The 18,045-nt window shown below is 37.8% G+C and overlaps 2 protein-coding genes across 3 annotated transcripts; both read left to right on the top strand.

Annotated features, from left to right (window-relative positions):
• Positions 1-833: 833 nt before the first annotated feature.
• On the top strand, positions 834-4,449 carry LOC111797619 (transcription factor VIP1). The gene is made up of 4 exons (XM_023680676.2): positions 834-1,510; positions 1,590-1,722; positions 3,561-3,645; positions 3,865-4,449. The coding sequence occupies exons 1-4, from the start codon at positions 936-938 to the stop codon at positions 4,134-4,136; spliced, it is 1,065 nt and encodes a 354-aa protein (XP_023536444.2). The 5' UTR covers positions 834-935; the 3' UTR covers positions 4,137-4,449.
• A 1,712-nt stretch (positions 4,450-6,161) lies between these two features.
• On the top strand, positions 6,162-15,438 carry LOC111797101 (factor of DNA methylation 1). 2 transcript variants are annotated; one of them, XR_002815478.2, is made up of 9 exons: positions 6,162-6,286; positions 7,223-8,114; positions 8,387-8,568; positions 8,823-8,912; positions 9,025-9,312; positions 9,518-9,733; positions 12,353-12,622; positions 14,327-14,471; positions 14,679-15,438. XR_002815478.2 is itself a non-coding variant. In XM_023679999.1 (8 exons), exons 2-7 carry the CDS (start codon positions 7,223-7,225, stop codon positions 12,581-12,583), a joined length of 1,899 nt encoding a protein of 632 aa, XP_023535767.1. In that variant the 5' UTR covers positions 6,162-6,286; the 3' UTR covers positions 12,584-12,622; positions 14,327-14,630. The 2 variants fall into 2 exon arrangements, 1 of the variants encoding a protein (XP_023535767.1); XM_023679999.1 differs by lacking the exon at positions 14,679-15,438 and having other exon boundaries at positions 14,327-14,630.
• The last annotated feature ends 2,607 nt before the right edge of the window (positions 15,439-18,045 follow it).

Below are 18,045 nucleotides of genomic sequence, written 5' to 3' on the forward strand. Positions count from 1 at the left end.
TCGAGTGTTATTCTCTAGATAGATTATTCATATACTATACGTGTAATGTTTGATCTTGTGCAAACCATGATGCACATAAAGTTACTTATAGTAGAAGCATAGGTCACGTTAAAAATCTAATTATCTTATTCGTGCGTGAATGCTTCTTAGATAATTCTAAATTGAAAAGCCAAACGGGTATTCACATATTTTTCGTTTTCCATATAAAATCGATTTAACATATTTTCCATTCTTTTTACAATAATGTTAATATACTATCTTTTTTCGAGAATCAAATTCTTTAGATAACCGAGCATTTAACTTTGTAGGTTTTTATCCTCGATCAAAACACACTGAAATGAATAATCAACACACAATGAAACACTTACAAAAACACACTTTGTACTACAAATACTTACGATAATCACAACCCTATTCAATTTTTGTTCAAAATAAAACATACAATTGATGAGTATTTGCAGAACAAAAACACTAATAATTCTTCTCTTAGAAACACTCGACCATAATAACTTTTCCTTAAAACGCTCCACGATCAATAAATTGTGCAAAAATTAAATCATGTATCAACAATGCACGTATAATATGACATTGTATGACTATCACGTTCAAATCACATCAATGATTTGAACGTGATGCTCAATATTTAGCTTTGAACAAGTCGAGCTTCTTGACCAACGATGTTGAAGATTGAAATTCAAGTGATGGCACGAAATCCAATCCCTCCATACTTGTTTTTCCTTTTTGTTTGTTGATTTTAGTGCAAATTTTTCTCTTCAAGAACACATTACACAACAAATCCAAAACAGGAACGTAATTAATTTGATGCTTAGTTTCTCCTAAAATCTCGATTATTTATATAATTTGAGTGTCGATTAGAGTACGCTGTTCATAAATCTTTTTATAGTAACTTCGATCACAAATCCACAGCAAAGATTATGCTGATGGACCCTAATTTCTCGTCGGCGAAGCCACCGTTGGCGGCGGCGGCGATGGACATCGAACAGATGCCGGAGAATCCTTATCGTGGTTCTCACCACCGCCGCTCTCACTCCGACACTTCCTTTCGCTTCCCGAACCTCGACGAACTTCTCTTCTTTGACCCTTCAGAGCTCGACCTCTCGATGCTGTCTTCCCCTTCTTCTCCTCCTTCTTGTGGTGCTGCGATGGTTGTCGATTCGTCTGATTCCAAGTTTTCCGATGATGCCGTTCGCCCTAAGCCGGAGCCGATTGTCTCCGGATCGTTCGGTGGTCACTTGCGGAGCTTGTCCGTGGACTCTGACTTCTTGCAGAATCTGGACCTTGGCGGTGATAGTGGGGAGATCGATTCTTTGGCGATAAAAACTCCAGTGAGTGAACATCGGCCAGTTCGTCATCGACATAGCCTGTCCATGGATGGTTCTTCGTCGTCGTTGGAGGCGAATTCAAGCCTAGCGATTGATGGAGTGAAGAAGGCGATGGACCCGGAGAGACTTGCGGAGCTAGCCCTAATTGACCCGAAAAGGGCTAAAAGGTTAACATCCACTTCCTTTTTATGTGTAATTTGACTGAACTTGAAATTGATGACCTGAATCAATGGATTTTGAATGTAGGATTCTTGCGAACAGACAATCTGCAGCTCGATCGAAAGAGAGGAAGATGCGGTACGCGAATGAGCTGGAGAGAAAGGTTCAGACATTGCAGTCTGAAGCTACCACTCTGTCTGCGCAGGTGACGATTCTTCAGGTATGAAGTCCATTGCACATTCATAGAGAATTGGATGTTTTGTTGTACAGCAACCTTGATTGATTAGCTTGGTTATGAAATGTTTAGACATTAGATCAATGTTGCTGCTCTAGTTGAAGAGATTTCTTGGAGAAAAAGTTCAGGCTAGAAGTGAGTTTGAGGTGTCGCATGAAAATGGAACAATAGTGTTACGACCCAAACCCACCCCCGGCAGATATTGTTCTCTTTGGGCTTATCCTTCAAGGTTTTTAAAACGTGTCTACTAGGGAGAGGTTTCCACACCCTTATAAGATATGTTCCGTTCCCCTCTCCAACCGATGTGGGATTTCACAATCCATCCCCCTTGGGGCCTAGCGTCCTCGTTGGCACATCGTCCGGTGTCTGACTCTGATACCATCTGTAATAACTCAAATCCACCGCTAGCAAATATTGTCCTCTATGGGCTGTCCCTTCCATGCTTCCCCTCAAGGTTTTTAAAACGCGTCTACTAGAGAGAGGTTTTCACACCTTATAAGAAATGTTTTGTTTTCCTCTTCAATCGATGTGGGATCTCACGAATAGCTCATTCTATAGCTAGAGACTGTATTTCCCTCTCATGCGTGTCAGTTCGAAAGTTGAAGAAATGGACTGATAAAATGCAATAAAGTTGAGATATCTTCTTAGATTCCTGGAAATTCATGAGGTTCGATCATGGCATCACTCAATCTAAAAGCTTAACATTATAGATAATGATTTTTAGTCTTTCATATATAGTTTTAATACTCACCTCACTTGTGGGTTTGGAAAATTAGATAGGTAGATAGATTTCTTAGGATATTATGTTATGGTTGAAGGAGAAGTAGATTTAAATCCACAACTTATGAAGGAAGCTTCTTGTGCTTGAATGCTTGACTTGCAAGGATTTGAACAAAGGACTCCGGAATGTTGATTTACTTTGCAATATAAAATTTTAAATTTTGTAGATCGGATATGTAGATTGAATCTTCTATGCATATTCTTAACACTCTCCTCTCGTTTACTATTAATAGCAATTCAGGAGAAAATGATATTGATAGGATTGGAACACAAGACTTTTTTGCTCTCATATCATAATATGATAAAAGAATCCTCTATGAGATCCCACATCGGTTGGAGAGGGAACAAAACATTCTTTTAAGAGTGTGGAAACCTCTCCCTATAAGACATGTTTGAAAACCGTGAGGCTAACGGCGATACATAACAGGTCAAAACGGACAATATTTGTTAGTGGCGGGTTTGGGCTACTACAAATAGTATCAGAGCCAGACACCGGATAGTGTGCCAGCGAGGACGCTCGGCCCTGTGGATTGTGAGGTCCCACATCGGTTGGAGAGGGGAACGAAACATTCCTTGTAAGGGTGTGGAAACTTCTCCCTATAAGTAACAGGTCAAAACAGACAATATTTGTTAACAGTGGGTTTGGGCTATTATAGAAACATACCGAAATTCTATTTTCTTCAATTGACTATTCAATGCAAGTTCTGGATCAATGGCATCCATAATGTGGACTTCGTCATGACACAGCTTCTTGCTACCTATTTAAAACTTCAAATCATACTATTGTGATATCCCACATCGATTGAAGAGGAGAATGAGTGCCGGTGAGGACGCTCGGCCCCAAAGCATTCTTTATAAGGGTGTGGAAACTTCTCCCTAAGTGAAAATCCGAAAGGCAAAGCCCAAAGAGGATAATATCCACTTTGGACTTTTGAAAGTTTTTTCCCTTTTGTAAATTGCATTCATCAATGAAATTCTTGTTTCTTCTATAATAATCAAAAGTAAGAAGAAAACTCTTATACGATGAATTTCGTGTTATGCAGAGAGATACTTCTGGATTAACCGTGGAAAATAAGGAACTCAAACTTCGGTTACAGGCTATGGAGCAACAAGCACAGCTTCGAGATGGTATGCGTGTTACAACCGCCTTTCTATCTCGCCTTTCGCTTCTATTATAGCACTTTATAGTATGAAAAGAGTACAAACAAGCAAAAGAAAGAAGGAACATATTGATGGTTCTAGAGTAGTTTAGCTGGATGTGTTGTTTCTTCTAGTATTCTTTCGGTTAGAGGGTAGGTTCATTCCACACACACAAGCATTCATATGATTCTTTCCCATGGTTCACAGCTTTGAGTGAAGCTTTGAAGGAAGAAGTTCAACGGCTTAGAATAGCTGCAAGCCAGGTCGCATCAGTCAATGGAAATCCTTTCAACCGACCTCCGCAATATCCATCGACCCGTCCACCTCTACACCATTTTAGTAGCTCGCACGCCCAGCAACCGGGTCAACAGCAGCAGCCACCGTCCATCCTGGCCATAAACCAGCAGCAATCAGATCCGAAATGGACAAACTCATCTCAGCTTCACAGTCATAGTCCGGATGGCCAAGCAAAACCTTAGAACATGTCTGTACATATAATATCATCAAGCAAAAGAGGGTAATGGTTCTTTACAATAATTTTCTTGTACATTATTCATATATACATCTTCTATGCATGAGAAGTTCGTCGACGACCTATCACCGTTACAGATGTTGTATTTGTAGAATTGCTTTGAGGTACGATTGGACGATCTCATACACAACGGTGGCTCGTGTTCACCATAAGTTCTACTAGTGCCCCTTTCTTCATGGCATTGTATTCCATTGTAATGTTGATGTTACTGTTGTTGCTTGGTTTCTGTATGAAGAATAAACTTACTATTGCTTATTTAATTATGCGTCCATATGAAGAAGGATGACAGAACTGAATTTTTACCCAAAAAAGAGTTGATAACAAGATGATTGCCAGAATAATCATATTGAGCGGAATAATATCTTGCTCGAGATAATGGATTGAATGAGATATAAGAATCCCGAACATGCTCACATCTTGCTCGAGATAATGGATTGAATGAGATATAAGAATCCCGAACATGAGTTTTGTTCATTGATAAGAGTTAAATTACAAATTTAATCTTTGAACTTTGAGATTTGTATCTAACTTAATTTTTCAAATTTTCAATTTTGTATTCAATAGACCATATGTTGAGCTTGAAGCTGTGTTGCACTGACATGCATGTCCTTCGGCATGTCCAAATGAGCTTGTTGGATGATGAAAGTCCCACATCGACTAATTTAGGAAATGATCATGGGTTTATAATCGAGGAATACTCTCTCCATTGGTGTGAGACCTTTTGGGGAAGCCAAAGCAAAGCCATGATAGTTTATGCTCAAAGTGGACAATATCGTACCATTGTGGAGAGTCGTGTTCGTCTAACATGGTATAAGAGTCATGCCCTAAACTTAGTCGTGTCAATAGATTGGTAAATTCTCAAACATTGAACAAAGGACTCCAAAAGAAAAGGAGTCAAGCCTCCTTGAAGGCAGTAAAAAATGACTAAGACTCCAAAGAAGTCGAGCCTCGATTAAGGGGAGGCGCACTTTGTTCGAAGGGAGGTGTTGGATGATGAAAGTCCCACATTGGCCGATCATGGGTTTATAATCCAAGAATACTCCCTCCATGGGTGTGAGGCCTCTTCGGAAAGCCCAAAGCAAAGTCATGAAAGCTTATGCTCAAAGTAGACAATATCATACCATTGTGGAGAGTCGTGTTCGTCTAACAGAGCTTGCTTACCGCTAACCTTGCGGTTCAATCCTATTTTTAGTTGTTTCCGTTGTTAGCCCGTTGGTTGTTAGCCGTCAAAACTCTTACGGTTTCTCCATAGTATCATGTTCCTATCAAGTATAACTTAGATAATCAAGAGTGATCGTAGTAATTTAACCTAATCGTGGATCTCTATCATGCTCTTAATCCAAACAATTTTTACATAATAAACATTTTAAAGCATAAAAAATCGTGCATACGGCCTATTTCTACAACTATCATATTTTTCAAAAGTGAATTCCATCTTAAATCATTTGCATAATCAATATCTACGTCATGCTCATCATGATTTCGAGCGTTAATTTTCAAGCTAGGCCAAATTATGCAAAATCTGTCAAATTAATTCTATAGGATCGAACCAACTAGTCCAACCGAACCAAATCGAATCGATCACCTCTTACCTCGAGCTTTAGTCAGCCACATATCCGATGACTTTCCTCATTTCCAAACTTTCAAATACGACCTGGAATCATCGTTCTTACCTAAACTCTAAACATTATCTCATTTGTTTGTCCTTAACAACTCTCGACGTCTTCACCAAAGTTGTAGAGCTCTCGAACATAAACCTAATAACCTAAAAATCAAACAAAACTATTAACATTCTAGAGAAAAATTGACCAAAAACCAAGAAACTTCAAATTTTTTTTAAAATATTAATGATAAAAATAAATGAAATTTAGAAAAAATATTAATATACTTAATACTAAACAATTATATTTGATTTATTTTAATTACCAATTTCATAATTTATTTATTTATTTATTAAACATTAATAGTGAAATTTTGCTCGTCTTTCCCACAGTCTCTCTGGTACCACAGCGAAGAAGAAAGAACACTCTTTTCTCTCTCTATCGCTCTCTCTCTCTCTGGTTTTCGAAGATCGTCAAACTGTAATCAAGAACAAAAGTAAGTCCTCCTTTGGAATTCATTCACTATTTCTTGCCTTTTTTAATTTTTTTCTTTCCATTAGCTTAGGGATTCGTGTTGCACTCTGGCAGAACATTCATCAATGTTGCTTGATTTCGAATTTGTTTTCGAGGCGATGTTTCACGCACCAAATGTTGATCGACTCTTTTCCCCTCCCGTTAAACTAAGGAATTCATTAGTTTATTTCTATAAACAGAAATTCAGTATTTCGACAGTCTCTAAACATGCAGCCAGGGTTTTGATTTCTAAATTTTGGTGGTTGAAGTTTCATGAAGTTGGATGAAAGTCCCACATAGGCTAATTTAGGGAATGTTCATGAGCTTATAATTGAGGAATACTGATCTCTTGAGACTCGGCTAATTTAGGGAATGATCATGAGTTTATAATTGAGGAATACTGATCTCTTGAGACTCGGCTAATTTAGGGAATTATCATGAGTTTATAATTGAGGAATACTGATCTCAGACTCAGCTAATTTAGGGAATGATCATGAGTTTATAATCAAGGAATACTATCTCTATTGGGATGAGGCCTTTTTGGGGAAGCCCAAAGTAAAGCCATGAGAGCTTATGCTCAAAGTGGATAATATCATACAATTGTGGAGAGTCGTGTTCATCTAACACATGGGGTTCTTTTCTTAGGATGAAAAAAGCAACTAGTGCAAAATTTGCAGTCGAGGGGGAATGATCGGGAATTTTTGTGCTGTCATCAGTTGTTGATCAACAATTTTTTGTTTTGTAGTGATTGATTCTGGTTGTTTTCCTTGTTTTGTCATTCTATTATCAATTTTTGTTGTATAGTGACACGTAGATGGATGTATCATGATGTCTGGCTTCGTTTCCTTGAATGCTTAGTTAATGATGTATAATTCTGCCGCTTTTGATTAACCATTCTTATAATGATTTGCTTATTTAGATGGACAACAGCAGTGAAGAAGAGTCGGATTTTAGTGAATCAGAGATCAATGACTACGTGGATAAACCATATGAGCAGTTGAGGACTGGGAGGCTTGTTGTAAAAACAGCAAATGGAATTCTTCGATGCCCGTTCTGTATGGGCAAGAAGAAACAAGACTACAAATATAAGGATTTACTCCAGCATGCTTCTGGAGTGAGTAAAGGTTCTAAAAACAGGAATGCTAAACAGAAGGCGAACCATCTTGCTTTAGCAAAATTTCTGCAGAATGAGCTAGCTTCTGAAGCAGACCAAGCACCGCGTCCAACTGCACCGACTCCTATCAGTCAGGATTCTGAAAAAGAGCTTTATGTATGGCCTTGGATGGGTGTCATAGTCAATATATTGGTAGGGGAGGACCGAAAGTCGGTCTGTGATTCAGGATATTGGATGAAAAAGTTTGCTAAATATAGACCCTTGAATGTTTATATTTTTTGGAATGATAATGAACCAAGAGCTCAGGCAATAGTTGAATTCAACAATGATTGGAATGGTTTTGTAAATGCAACGGACTTCGAAAAATTGTTTGAGACCAACAATCATAGTAAAAAGAATTGGAAAGCCGAAACAAATTTGAGCTTGGATATTTTTGGTTGGTGTGCACGGGCTGATGATTATAATTCAAATGAGCCAATAGGAGAGTTTCTTCGACAAAGAGGGAAATTGAGGACTGTCTCAGACATTGTGAATGAAGCAACTCAAAGTAGAAATACTGTTGTGGAGAATCTGACCCATGAAATTGATTTGACTAATGAAAATTTGGATGAACTGCAATACAAGTACAATGAGAAGACAATGTCTTTAAGTAGGATGCTTGAAGAGAAAGACCAGCTTCACCATGCTTTTGTTGAAGGTTGTTCTTTTTTGTTTGTGTGCGGGAGCATATATTCATGAATGTTTAGCTCATATTCTCGTATATTTTGCTCGAATATACTATAACCCTAATATGCAAACAATGGTATGAAGGAATATTCAGTTTCCATAATTTAAATTGCAACGGATCATCTCTAAACCACCCTCATAAAGATGATGACTGTGCTCAACATTTACTATCTCCCTAGTGTGTATTTATATTGCATCACTAATATGCTATTTGGTGTTTATGATTTGTCTTATTTTGTTCAGAAACTAGAAAGACACAAAGACTTGCACGTGACAATGTTAGAAGAATATTAGAAGAACAAGAAAAACTGCACCAAGAATTGGAGACGAAGAAAAAGAAACTTGATTCCTGGAGTAAGCAATTGAACAAACGTGAAGCATTGACTGGAATCGAGAGACAAAAGCTTGATGAAGAGAAGAAAAAGGTGATATGAGGCATCCTGTGTTCACTTTAAGAAAATTGAAAAATCACTTGCTTTTCCTGCAGTTTCTATGTTCGTATCGTCCTGGTTGCCAACTTTACGTCTTTACCCTATTATTGTTTACTTCATATTTCATACAATGTTCTCTTACATTTAAGATGTGGGGTCTAGTAAGCATAAAAAAGCTTAAACGTATATCTATTTTATGATTAAAGATGTCATGGTTTATAATCATTTTCATTTTTTTCTTGTCCTAGAATGATATGAGGAACAATTCGCTCCAATTAGCTTCTTTGGAGCAGAGAAGGGCTGATGAAAATGTTTTACGCCTTGTTGAAGAGCAGAAGGTTTGTTTATTGTTAGTGATTCTAATGCATTTGGTGTAACGGTATGTATTATCTTAGTTTCTGTTTTATTTTCCCATTTAGAAGCAATGATTTGATAACTTTTATCATCCAGAGAGAAAAAGAAGAGGCTTTAAGCAAGATTCTTCAGTTAGAAAAGCAGCTGGATGCCAAGCAGAAGCTGGAAATGGAAATTCAAGAATTGAAAGGGAAACTACAGGTTATGAAGCATCTTGAGGATCAAGATGATGTAGGAGTGCAACAGAAGATGAAAGAAATGGATGATGATTTGAATCAAAAGGTTGAAGATTTGAATGATTTGCATGAGTTGTATCGAACTCTAGTTGCTAAGGAGCGTGAAAGCAATGATGAGTTACAAGACGCCCGTAAAGAATTAATAAGTGTAATGTTCTTTCCTATTCTCTACTTTCTACATCCTAAACCTTACTAAGTTTCCATGGACAAACACTAGGAAAGAAAGACCCTTCTATTACTTATGATTTTCTCTTGGTTCTCCAATTTATTCGTAATAGAAAGAAAAGATATATAACATACAATTATGATGACATATACTACTTTCTCATCAACCAATGATTTTTTCTGTGCAGGGATTGCAAGATCAATCGTCAAATGCCCGTGTTAATATTGGAATAAAGAGAATGGGGGATATTGATATTAAACCGTTCCAGAATACTTGCAAACAGAAATTTTCTCCGGATGAGGCAATGATCCAAGCCTCCACTTTATGCTCCTTGTGGCAGGATAATTTGACCGATCCAAATTGGCATCCATTTAAAGTTGTTACTATCGACGGGGATTCCCAGGTAACCTTAATGTCTTTCTCATCATCCGTGAAGAAGTGACCTATATCTCTTTTAGTGGCTAAAAACTGGTTAGAGAGCTTGTATAGTTTGGGGAATGGTATGGAAAGAACAAGAAGAAAATACAGTAAGATACTCCCAAGTAACTTAAAATAGTTAGACGCACCTCTTTTCTCCATATTCAAGACTAAACCGCCACACTATGGCTTCTTCCACTAATGCACTATCGCACTAGTTATAACAAATAGTCTCTTAACAGACTTTCAATAAACTGCCTTTCTAACTACCATATTACCCCTTGCTGTCTAGTCCTATCAGATTGAGGCTATTATTTCAATATAGCAGATGGATGAATCCAAACTTCCCACAAACTTGCCACTCGAAGAAAACAGGCCATGTCTTTCTGCTGAAACGACAATATATAATAAACACGATTTGTATTTTACACACTTTATAAATAAATAACATGGGTTTATAAGTAAGGAGTACATTTCCATTGGTATGAGGCCTTTTTGGGAAGCCCAAAACAAAGCCATGAGAGTTTATGCTAAAAGTGGACAATATCATACCATTGTGGAGATCTGTGATTCCTAACAAAGAGGACATCTACATTGAATTCTTTCCATTGTGTAATGACTCTTGGAGACGAGCTGTCCAATGAAATACTTTTACCCTTTCAGCACACGTTTCTTTTGAAATGTCAGTGCACAAATGACCATCCTAGTTGTTTCACCTTTTAACAAATTATGAGAGAAGGATCTGATTGAAAAGCAACCATTTGACCCCAACAGCTAAAGCAAACCCTTCAACAACTTTACCGATTCCAACAACTTTAACTTGCTCTCCCTTTTTTAAGATCCTTCTAGTTGTAAGATTCCAGCTCGTTGTTCTTTAATCCTGCCTTACATCTACTGATTGGAACTTCCTTCCACCAGCCCTTATGAATTAGGATATTTGAATACCAATAACACTTGACCCACCCATACAGCTTCCCAAAACCTGGGTTTCAAAACATATCCAACTTTCACTCGAGAAAATTTTGAAACATCTTCTGTTTCATTATATTCCCGCAAAGACATCTTCCTCCACCAAACTTCCTTCCGCTAAAACCCGTTCCTCTTTCTTCCCATTGATACTAGTAATTGCCTTATACCAAAGCTAATCAGATTGAGCAAGAGATATCCATAGCAATTTTGTCAACTAAGCTTTATTCCCCTTTTTTCAAATTATTGTTCCCTGCTGTAACCGTTGATCAGAGCTTCCACCTACCTTCGCATTGGAAAAATAGACATGAAATAAGTTGGAATGTTTTCTTGCAAGCTACACCAACTGACACAAAGTCGATCTCTACCTCTTGTTGACAGAAAACTTTTCCATATTTCCAATTTTCTGCTCAGTATCTAAATTACTGCATTCCAAAAACCATCTCCATAGTTTACTCCTTAACAGCATATGGCCAAATATGTCATTGGTAAGAACATGGCACAACTTTCGTTTTTCAAATTGAAGAATTGTTGATAACACACACCCGAGTCTTTTTCTGTAGGGTCCTTGTGGGCATCGTTCACTAGGCCTTTTTGTAATTATAAGTATTAGCTTGATTTTGTTCTTTTATATTAAAGTCATTTTGTAGCTAGCGGAACTATTTTTTCTTGTGTTTATTATTATTTGTGTGTGTGTGTGTGTGTGTCTGTGTCTGTGCCCTTGTGTATTCATTCATTTTTTCTCAACAAAAGTGGGATTTCTTACCCAAAAAAAAAAATAATAATAAATAACACACACCCGAGTCTTTTTTGAAATTCAACTTCAAACTCAAACAAACTTACGATTCTCAACACAGCACTAGTGCATCTGAGTTTTCTAGCGCATTTATGTTGTGGGTCGGTGTATAGATTTTATACCATTTCTGCTTGTTGTTTGCTTGCTTACCACCATCCAGGTCTGATGACTATATGTAAGAGAGTATCCGTTTTTGAAGGTTCTCGGTGGAGGCTTTAGGGTCCTTGCCAAAAGGGACTAGGTTCTTGCCAAGTATGCCCTGTGGTCATAATGGCTATTTGTTAGAATGTGACTTACCAAAGTGTGCTTTAGAGCTTCGCTTTTTTTATTTCATAGGTTTCGTTATGTATGGCGCAATCTGTCTGCATTCATCTGTCTATTTTTTTTAATCGATTATTCCATCAAGTCTGATCTATGGTTATTTTAGTGTGAATCTTGCCTTCACACTTTTGCTGCTCTTCGAGCCAAGTTTGAGTCTTGAATAAACCTTTCAAATTCTATCAATCACTTTCATGGCCTGGACAAACCAACTCCTGGGTACTTACCTTGAGAGCATGCCAAACAGACTTGGAGATTATCCAGATAGTACCAGAACAAACAGTACCTTGAAGCTACAGATCTCTAATAAATGGGCTTATTTTCATATGGAAATAAGTTATTTCTGCACTTCTTTTTCATTGTATGAAATATCTTATGGTTATTTGATTAGTCTTGGTAGACATTATAGCTGGTAAATTGTTCCAGTGATGTTTTCCACATAGTTCTTTTGTTGAAGTAGTATTTTCATTCCATCTTCTGGATTGACTAGTTGAAAGTTACATTATTAACTACGTGATGCAACAGGAAAATATTGACGAGGATGATGAGAAACTGAAAGGTCTCAAGCAGGAATGGGGTGATGAGATATACAATGCCGTTGTTGTTGCCCTTAAAGAAATGAATGAATATAATCCAAGTGGTCGTTATTCTGTACCTGAATTATGGAACTTTAAGGAAGGGAGGAAAGCTACTTTGAAGGAGGTCATCAGCTATATTGTTAAGAGTATCAAGTCACTTAAGCGAAAGAGAACATGAGAGGAAGATCCCAGAAGGGAAAGAGAACGCTAGAGGAAGGTATTATCTTACCTTTTTTTTCTGTTAGTTAAGAGTTCAAATTTTAAAATTCCTTATGTTTTCAAGCAGAGGCTTTATTCGTTCTGTCAATCCTTTTCTCGTGTCCAATGTATATAGGTCAAGTTGCATATACGTTGGCTAGTCTCATTAAACAATCACATGCCCTCACAATATTTTGTGTTTGAAAACTTGTTGGTTAGAATTATGGATGATTACCATAATTGAGTTTAATTGTCTTTTTTACTTTTGAGCTGATGTCTGAGGATTATACCCTGGTCAATTTTTTGCTGATTTACATTGATTTTTTTAAAATGAAAAATCTATCCTGAAAACATCTGAATTGATGCCTCGGTTTATAATTGCCTTTAGTTTTTCCACTAAAGAAAAGAAGAAATGAAGGTGAAAGTCTTTACTCCTCTAATTTGAAAATCGCTTGACTGGGTCAGTTTGAACAGTCTCTCTGGCTTTGATGATTTCAGACCTTTGGCTTAGAATAGCGATGATTACACTATTATTAACGAGGTGCTTTTGAGTTTGCTTTTTCGGGAGAATAACTTTTTTTTTTTTTTCTATGTTGTGGGAGCTTAGAAACAATAAGATTTTTGGAAATATGGAGATGTCGTGTGTTGAGATTTGGGGAGGTGGTGAGGCTCAACGCCTCTTTGTGGACATCGGTCACTATGCTTTTTGTAATAATGTTCTTATTTTGATTTTTGTTGGATTGGGGTGTCTTGTAGTTTGTTGGAGTATCCCTTTTTTGTTGGGCTGGTTCTTTTTGCATGTTATTGTACATGCGTACATTTATCTTAGTGGAAACTCGTTTTCTTACTAAAAAAGAAAAAATTGCTGACAGTCAAGCTTACAGATCCAAATCAGAAAATAGTTTTTCCACTATACTATGCTTGGCTTTTGTACTAGGAAAACTGTGGGATCGAAAAGGTTGAAACTCTGAGACAAAAAGGAAATGGGTCAAGGTTTTATCAGCATGCTACACATACATGCACTTGGGATTTGGTGATGTGAGATCCCACATCGGTTGGAGAGGGTTGGAGAGGTTATAAGGGTGTGGAAACCTCTCCCTAGCATACGCGTTTTAAAAACCTTGAGGGGAAGCCTGAAAGGAAAAGTCCAAAGAGGACAATATTTGTTCGCAATGGACTTGGGCCGTTACATAAGGTATCAGAGCCAGACACTGGGCGATGTGCTAACGATGAGGCTGAGTCTGAGGCCCGGGAGTGGACATGAAGCGATGTGCCAGCAAGGACGCTGGGCTCCAAAGGAGATGAATTTGGTGGGGTCCCACATCGATTGGAGAAAGGAACGAGCCAGCGAGTATGCTGGCCCCGAGGGGGGGGGGGGGATTGGGGAGGTGAGCGAAACATCCTTTATAAGGGTATGGAAACCTCTCCCTATTGAGGGGAAGCCCAAAAGAGTAAACCCAAAGAGGACAATATCGACTAAGAGTGAGCTTAGGCTGTTATAGTGTAATATTGATTTGTATGAATATGTGTACTCTATAGGGTAACAGTTTGTGTGGAGTACTTTTTTGTTATTAAATTTATAAATTTTCATCAGCTTGACTACCGTCACATGATATACATCCTGCTACAACTAGATTCAACTTCTTTTCGACTAGTTTTATAATACCGATCGTTCTCGAAACTTGTTCTCAATTCTTATACTGATTAATTTTCATATGAACAGGTGAAGAATTGGATGTAAATGGCTAGGCCTTATTGCTTGCAACTTATCCGGTGGGACCTTTTTCCTGTGGTAAATGGAACAAACAACTCCTATCAGCGAGGCAAATTCATCATCTTGACTTTTGTTTGTAGTATGTAGTTCAGAGGTAAAGGACTACCAGGGAAGAAATAACACAGACCTTTACTCTTGACATCTTATATTTGGGTGATATTATGCGTTCCTTCCTCCTCTCATTTAATGTTATGTTCAGCCATAATCCATTGTATTAAAATCTAACTCCAAAATATGAAGTATTTCTAGATGACTCAACGCCTTAATTATACAGGACTGCACCATATTTCATTTCTTTCAGGTATCTCAAAGTAGATAGGAGCAGGCCGCCTGGTGGCAAAATTCCAACTCTCAATGCGTTGTAAAGGTCAGCTCGATGTTTCACATTGGTTGGGGAGAAGAACAAACCACCGTTTATAAGGGTGTGGAAACCTTCCTCTAGTAGACGCGTTTTAAAGCCTTGAGGGGAAGTCCGAAAGGGAAAGCCCAAAGAGGACAATATCTACTAGCGGTGGATCTGGGTTATTACAAATGGTATCAGGGCCAGATACCGGACGATGTGTCAGCCTTTTCGGTTCCCCGAAGGGGGTAGACATGAGGCGATGTGCTAGTAAGGACGCTGGCCCTGAAGGAGGGTGGATTTGGTGGCGGTTCCACATCAATTAAAGGAAGGAGCCCGAAGGGGGTGGATTGTGATGTCCCACATTGGTTGGGGAGGAGAACAAACCACCCTTTATAAGGGTGTGGAAACCTCCCCCTAGTAGACGCGTTTTAAAGCCTTGAGGGGAAGCCCGAAAGGGAAAGCCCAAAGAAGACAATATCTGCTAGCGGTGGATCTGGGTCGTTACCGACCCAATGTATGGCCTCAAATTAGATAAGAACATAAAATTTTGTCCATTATGAAATGTTTCTGTTCTTTCAACATTAGTCCCAAATGGGCTTAATCAACTTTCCCTAGTTGCTTGTTCTCGTTGAAATTGTTGATGGCGAGTACATCCTGTTTTATCATTGCCTTGCCATATGCTCTACATTTTTCAGCTAATGTTTAATTAATTTCAGCATTTCTACGTTGTGTTGAGTGTCATTGCTGCTGATGTTGAAGTTGTCTAAACTCCATGCCATGGAAATCAATATGAATCTCCTGTTGTGTAGGCAGTCCATGTGGTCAAATAGGCTTTCATTATCTTTCAGATAATTTTGTGGAAAAAAGTTAATATGTTATTGAATTATTGTTTTATTAGTAAATGGAACGCGGTTTGACTCGTGAAATCTAGCTACTTATTAGCTCAGATCTGACTCGACAAAATTCATTTCTTCCCAAGTGACTTGTTATGGAATCAATCTAAGAAAAAGTCTTGGAACGGATTATCTTGATGGTCAAGATCAAGAGTAAAGAAAAATTCGTTTTTAAACTTGTGATTCGAATCACTCCACAATAGGATGGTCATGGTCAAGATCAAGAGTAAAGAAAAATTTGTTTTTAAACTTGTGATTCGAATCACTCCACAATAGGTTTGATCAATACCACTCAAATGACTTTATCATATGTATGTTTTAAACACAATACCACTCAAATGACTCTATCATATGTATGTTTTAAACACAATACCACTCAAATGACTCTATCATATTTATGTTTTAAACACAAAAATTTACAAAGTAAAATACTTTTTGGATTAGTTTCTATGTATTCAACTCTAAGTTAATATGCATATCTATTTTGAAGCTCAATTTTGTATACCATGTAGCAAATAGGATAAAGTTCGGGTGAGATATGTTTCTCCTTTTATGGAGAAAAAACTTGGGTAAAGCTCTCGTAATTGCACAACATGTAGGGAAGGACTCCAACGTCTTCTAAAATTTTATTTGTCGAGCTCACTATAACTTAAATATAAGTGACTAAAGCCTATTAATAACTTTTTCTCCTTTTATGCAGCAAATAGGAGGATAAAACACTCGTAATTGCACAACATTTAGGGAAGGACTCCAACGTCTTCTAGAATTTTCTTTGACGAGTGATTAAAGTGATTAAAGCTTGTTGATAACTTTTTGACTCTCGTCCTTATAATTATGCCTTGAGGTCTGGAAATTCCGTGATCGTAGTTCATATCATGAATGGTATACTTCCACTGTAGATATTTTTTTTCTCCTTTTATGGAGGCAAGGTTAGAAAGCTTTGGTGGGATAGTGGTTAGCGGAAATTGATACATTTAGTGGTGTGTCAAATCCCAGAAGATATGCATGAATCCCAAAACAAAGCTTGGCCCCAGTGGAGCCTAACTGATATCTAACAAGATTGAAAGAAGTTGCATCAAACACGGCTTGATCTTCTTGTCCTATGGCGTTTCCCTATAGAGCTGACACCATATGGAGCCCTTTGCTTTTAGAATTGGGGCTCTAACACCGACCTTTTCCATGTCGGTTTGGAATTAACTAAACGAGTGCTTCGTTTGCCATCCGACAATTTGACCGTTGATTTGGCTTGCAGGTCGGGTGGTCGTGTCCCCTCACTGTGCTTGCTGCTACGACTTCCGTTTTGTGTCAAGCTGATCAACTTGAACAGATGACTCGAGTCATATGGTGGCTTGGTACTTTCACTAATCCATTAATGTTTACTAAATAGTGGAAATCTTCAAACTTTTGAGATAACTTAAGGGCTACTATCCTAACTTCACTTTCATGGCCTTCAGAGTGACATCGTTATCCGTACAGAATTGTCTTACCTTTACTTTAAAAAAAAAATAGCACTTGGTTTGAGTATTTTAAAAATACTCGGTAAGTAGTCCGACTATTGAGGTCAGGAAATGCAATCACATGCACTCATGATGGGTATCTTTTCTTAAAACATCCTAGTCTTGGTCTCTACTTTTCAGTTCAAACCAAATTGGATGTGTAATACTTCTCTAGACATGACTCAAGCACTCGAACATGGACTCCAGGCGGGCTCATATATGTACCACTGGACCTGCCCTTCAGCTGGCGTACACTCACATTGTCGAAAAAGCCGCAGAGGGAAAGGAACACGCATAATACTATGGTGTACATAATATCATAGTGTAAGCGTCGTACTAATCATAACAGGGGAAGTATCTTGATAAAAATGAAATACAAAATGCATGAGGTCCCCATAACTTTCAATCACGACATGTATGTATAATGCAAGTCATACCTTCGTTCTTTTTGTAAACATAATATTATAACATATGTGGCATAATAGTATCTCATAAACTTGAACGGAACATACTAACATAGTGTTCATGGCATAACAAATTGAGGTTTCATGCATCATATAACATTAATTTCACAAAAAGATCCATAACAGAGTACAATCATCTCATGATAACTTATAACATTAGCATAACTTATATCGTAGCACAAACATAACATAGTACACGTCAATCAATCACAAAACATGGCATGTGTAAGGGCCATATAGCACGCAACGTTCATACTTCATATAATTCATCCAATAAAGTCAATATTAAAGCCACTTACATGGTTGTCTTAGGCTGGAGTCACTAATTTATCCTTGGTGCTAGTTTGAATCTATCTCTTGAAATCCAATTCAATCTATGTGGGTCCGCGACATCGAATTAAACCATACTAAAAGACTTAATTTGCCTAACGGGCCATTTTCATCTGGGACGTGAGGTGACTAGGCTAGTCCA

This window comes from Cucurbita pepo, chromosome 6 (genome assembly GCF_057944985.1).
Source record: "Cucurbita pepo subsp. pepo isolate OVF chromosome 6, ASM5794498v1, whole genome shotgun sequence".
NCBI lineage: Eukaryota > Viridiplantae > Streptophyta > Magnoliopsida > Cucurbitales > Cucurbitaceae > Cucurbita > Cucurbita pepo.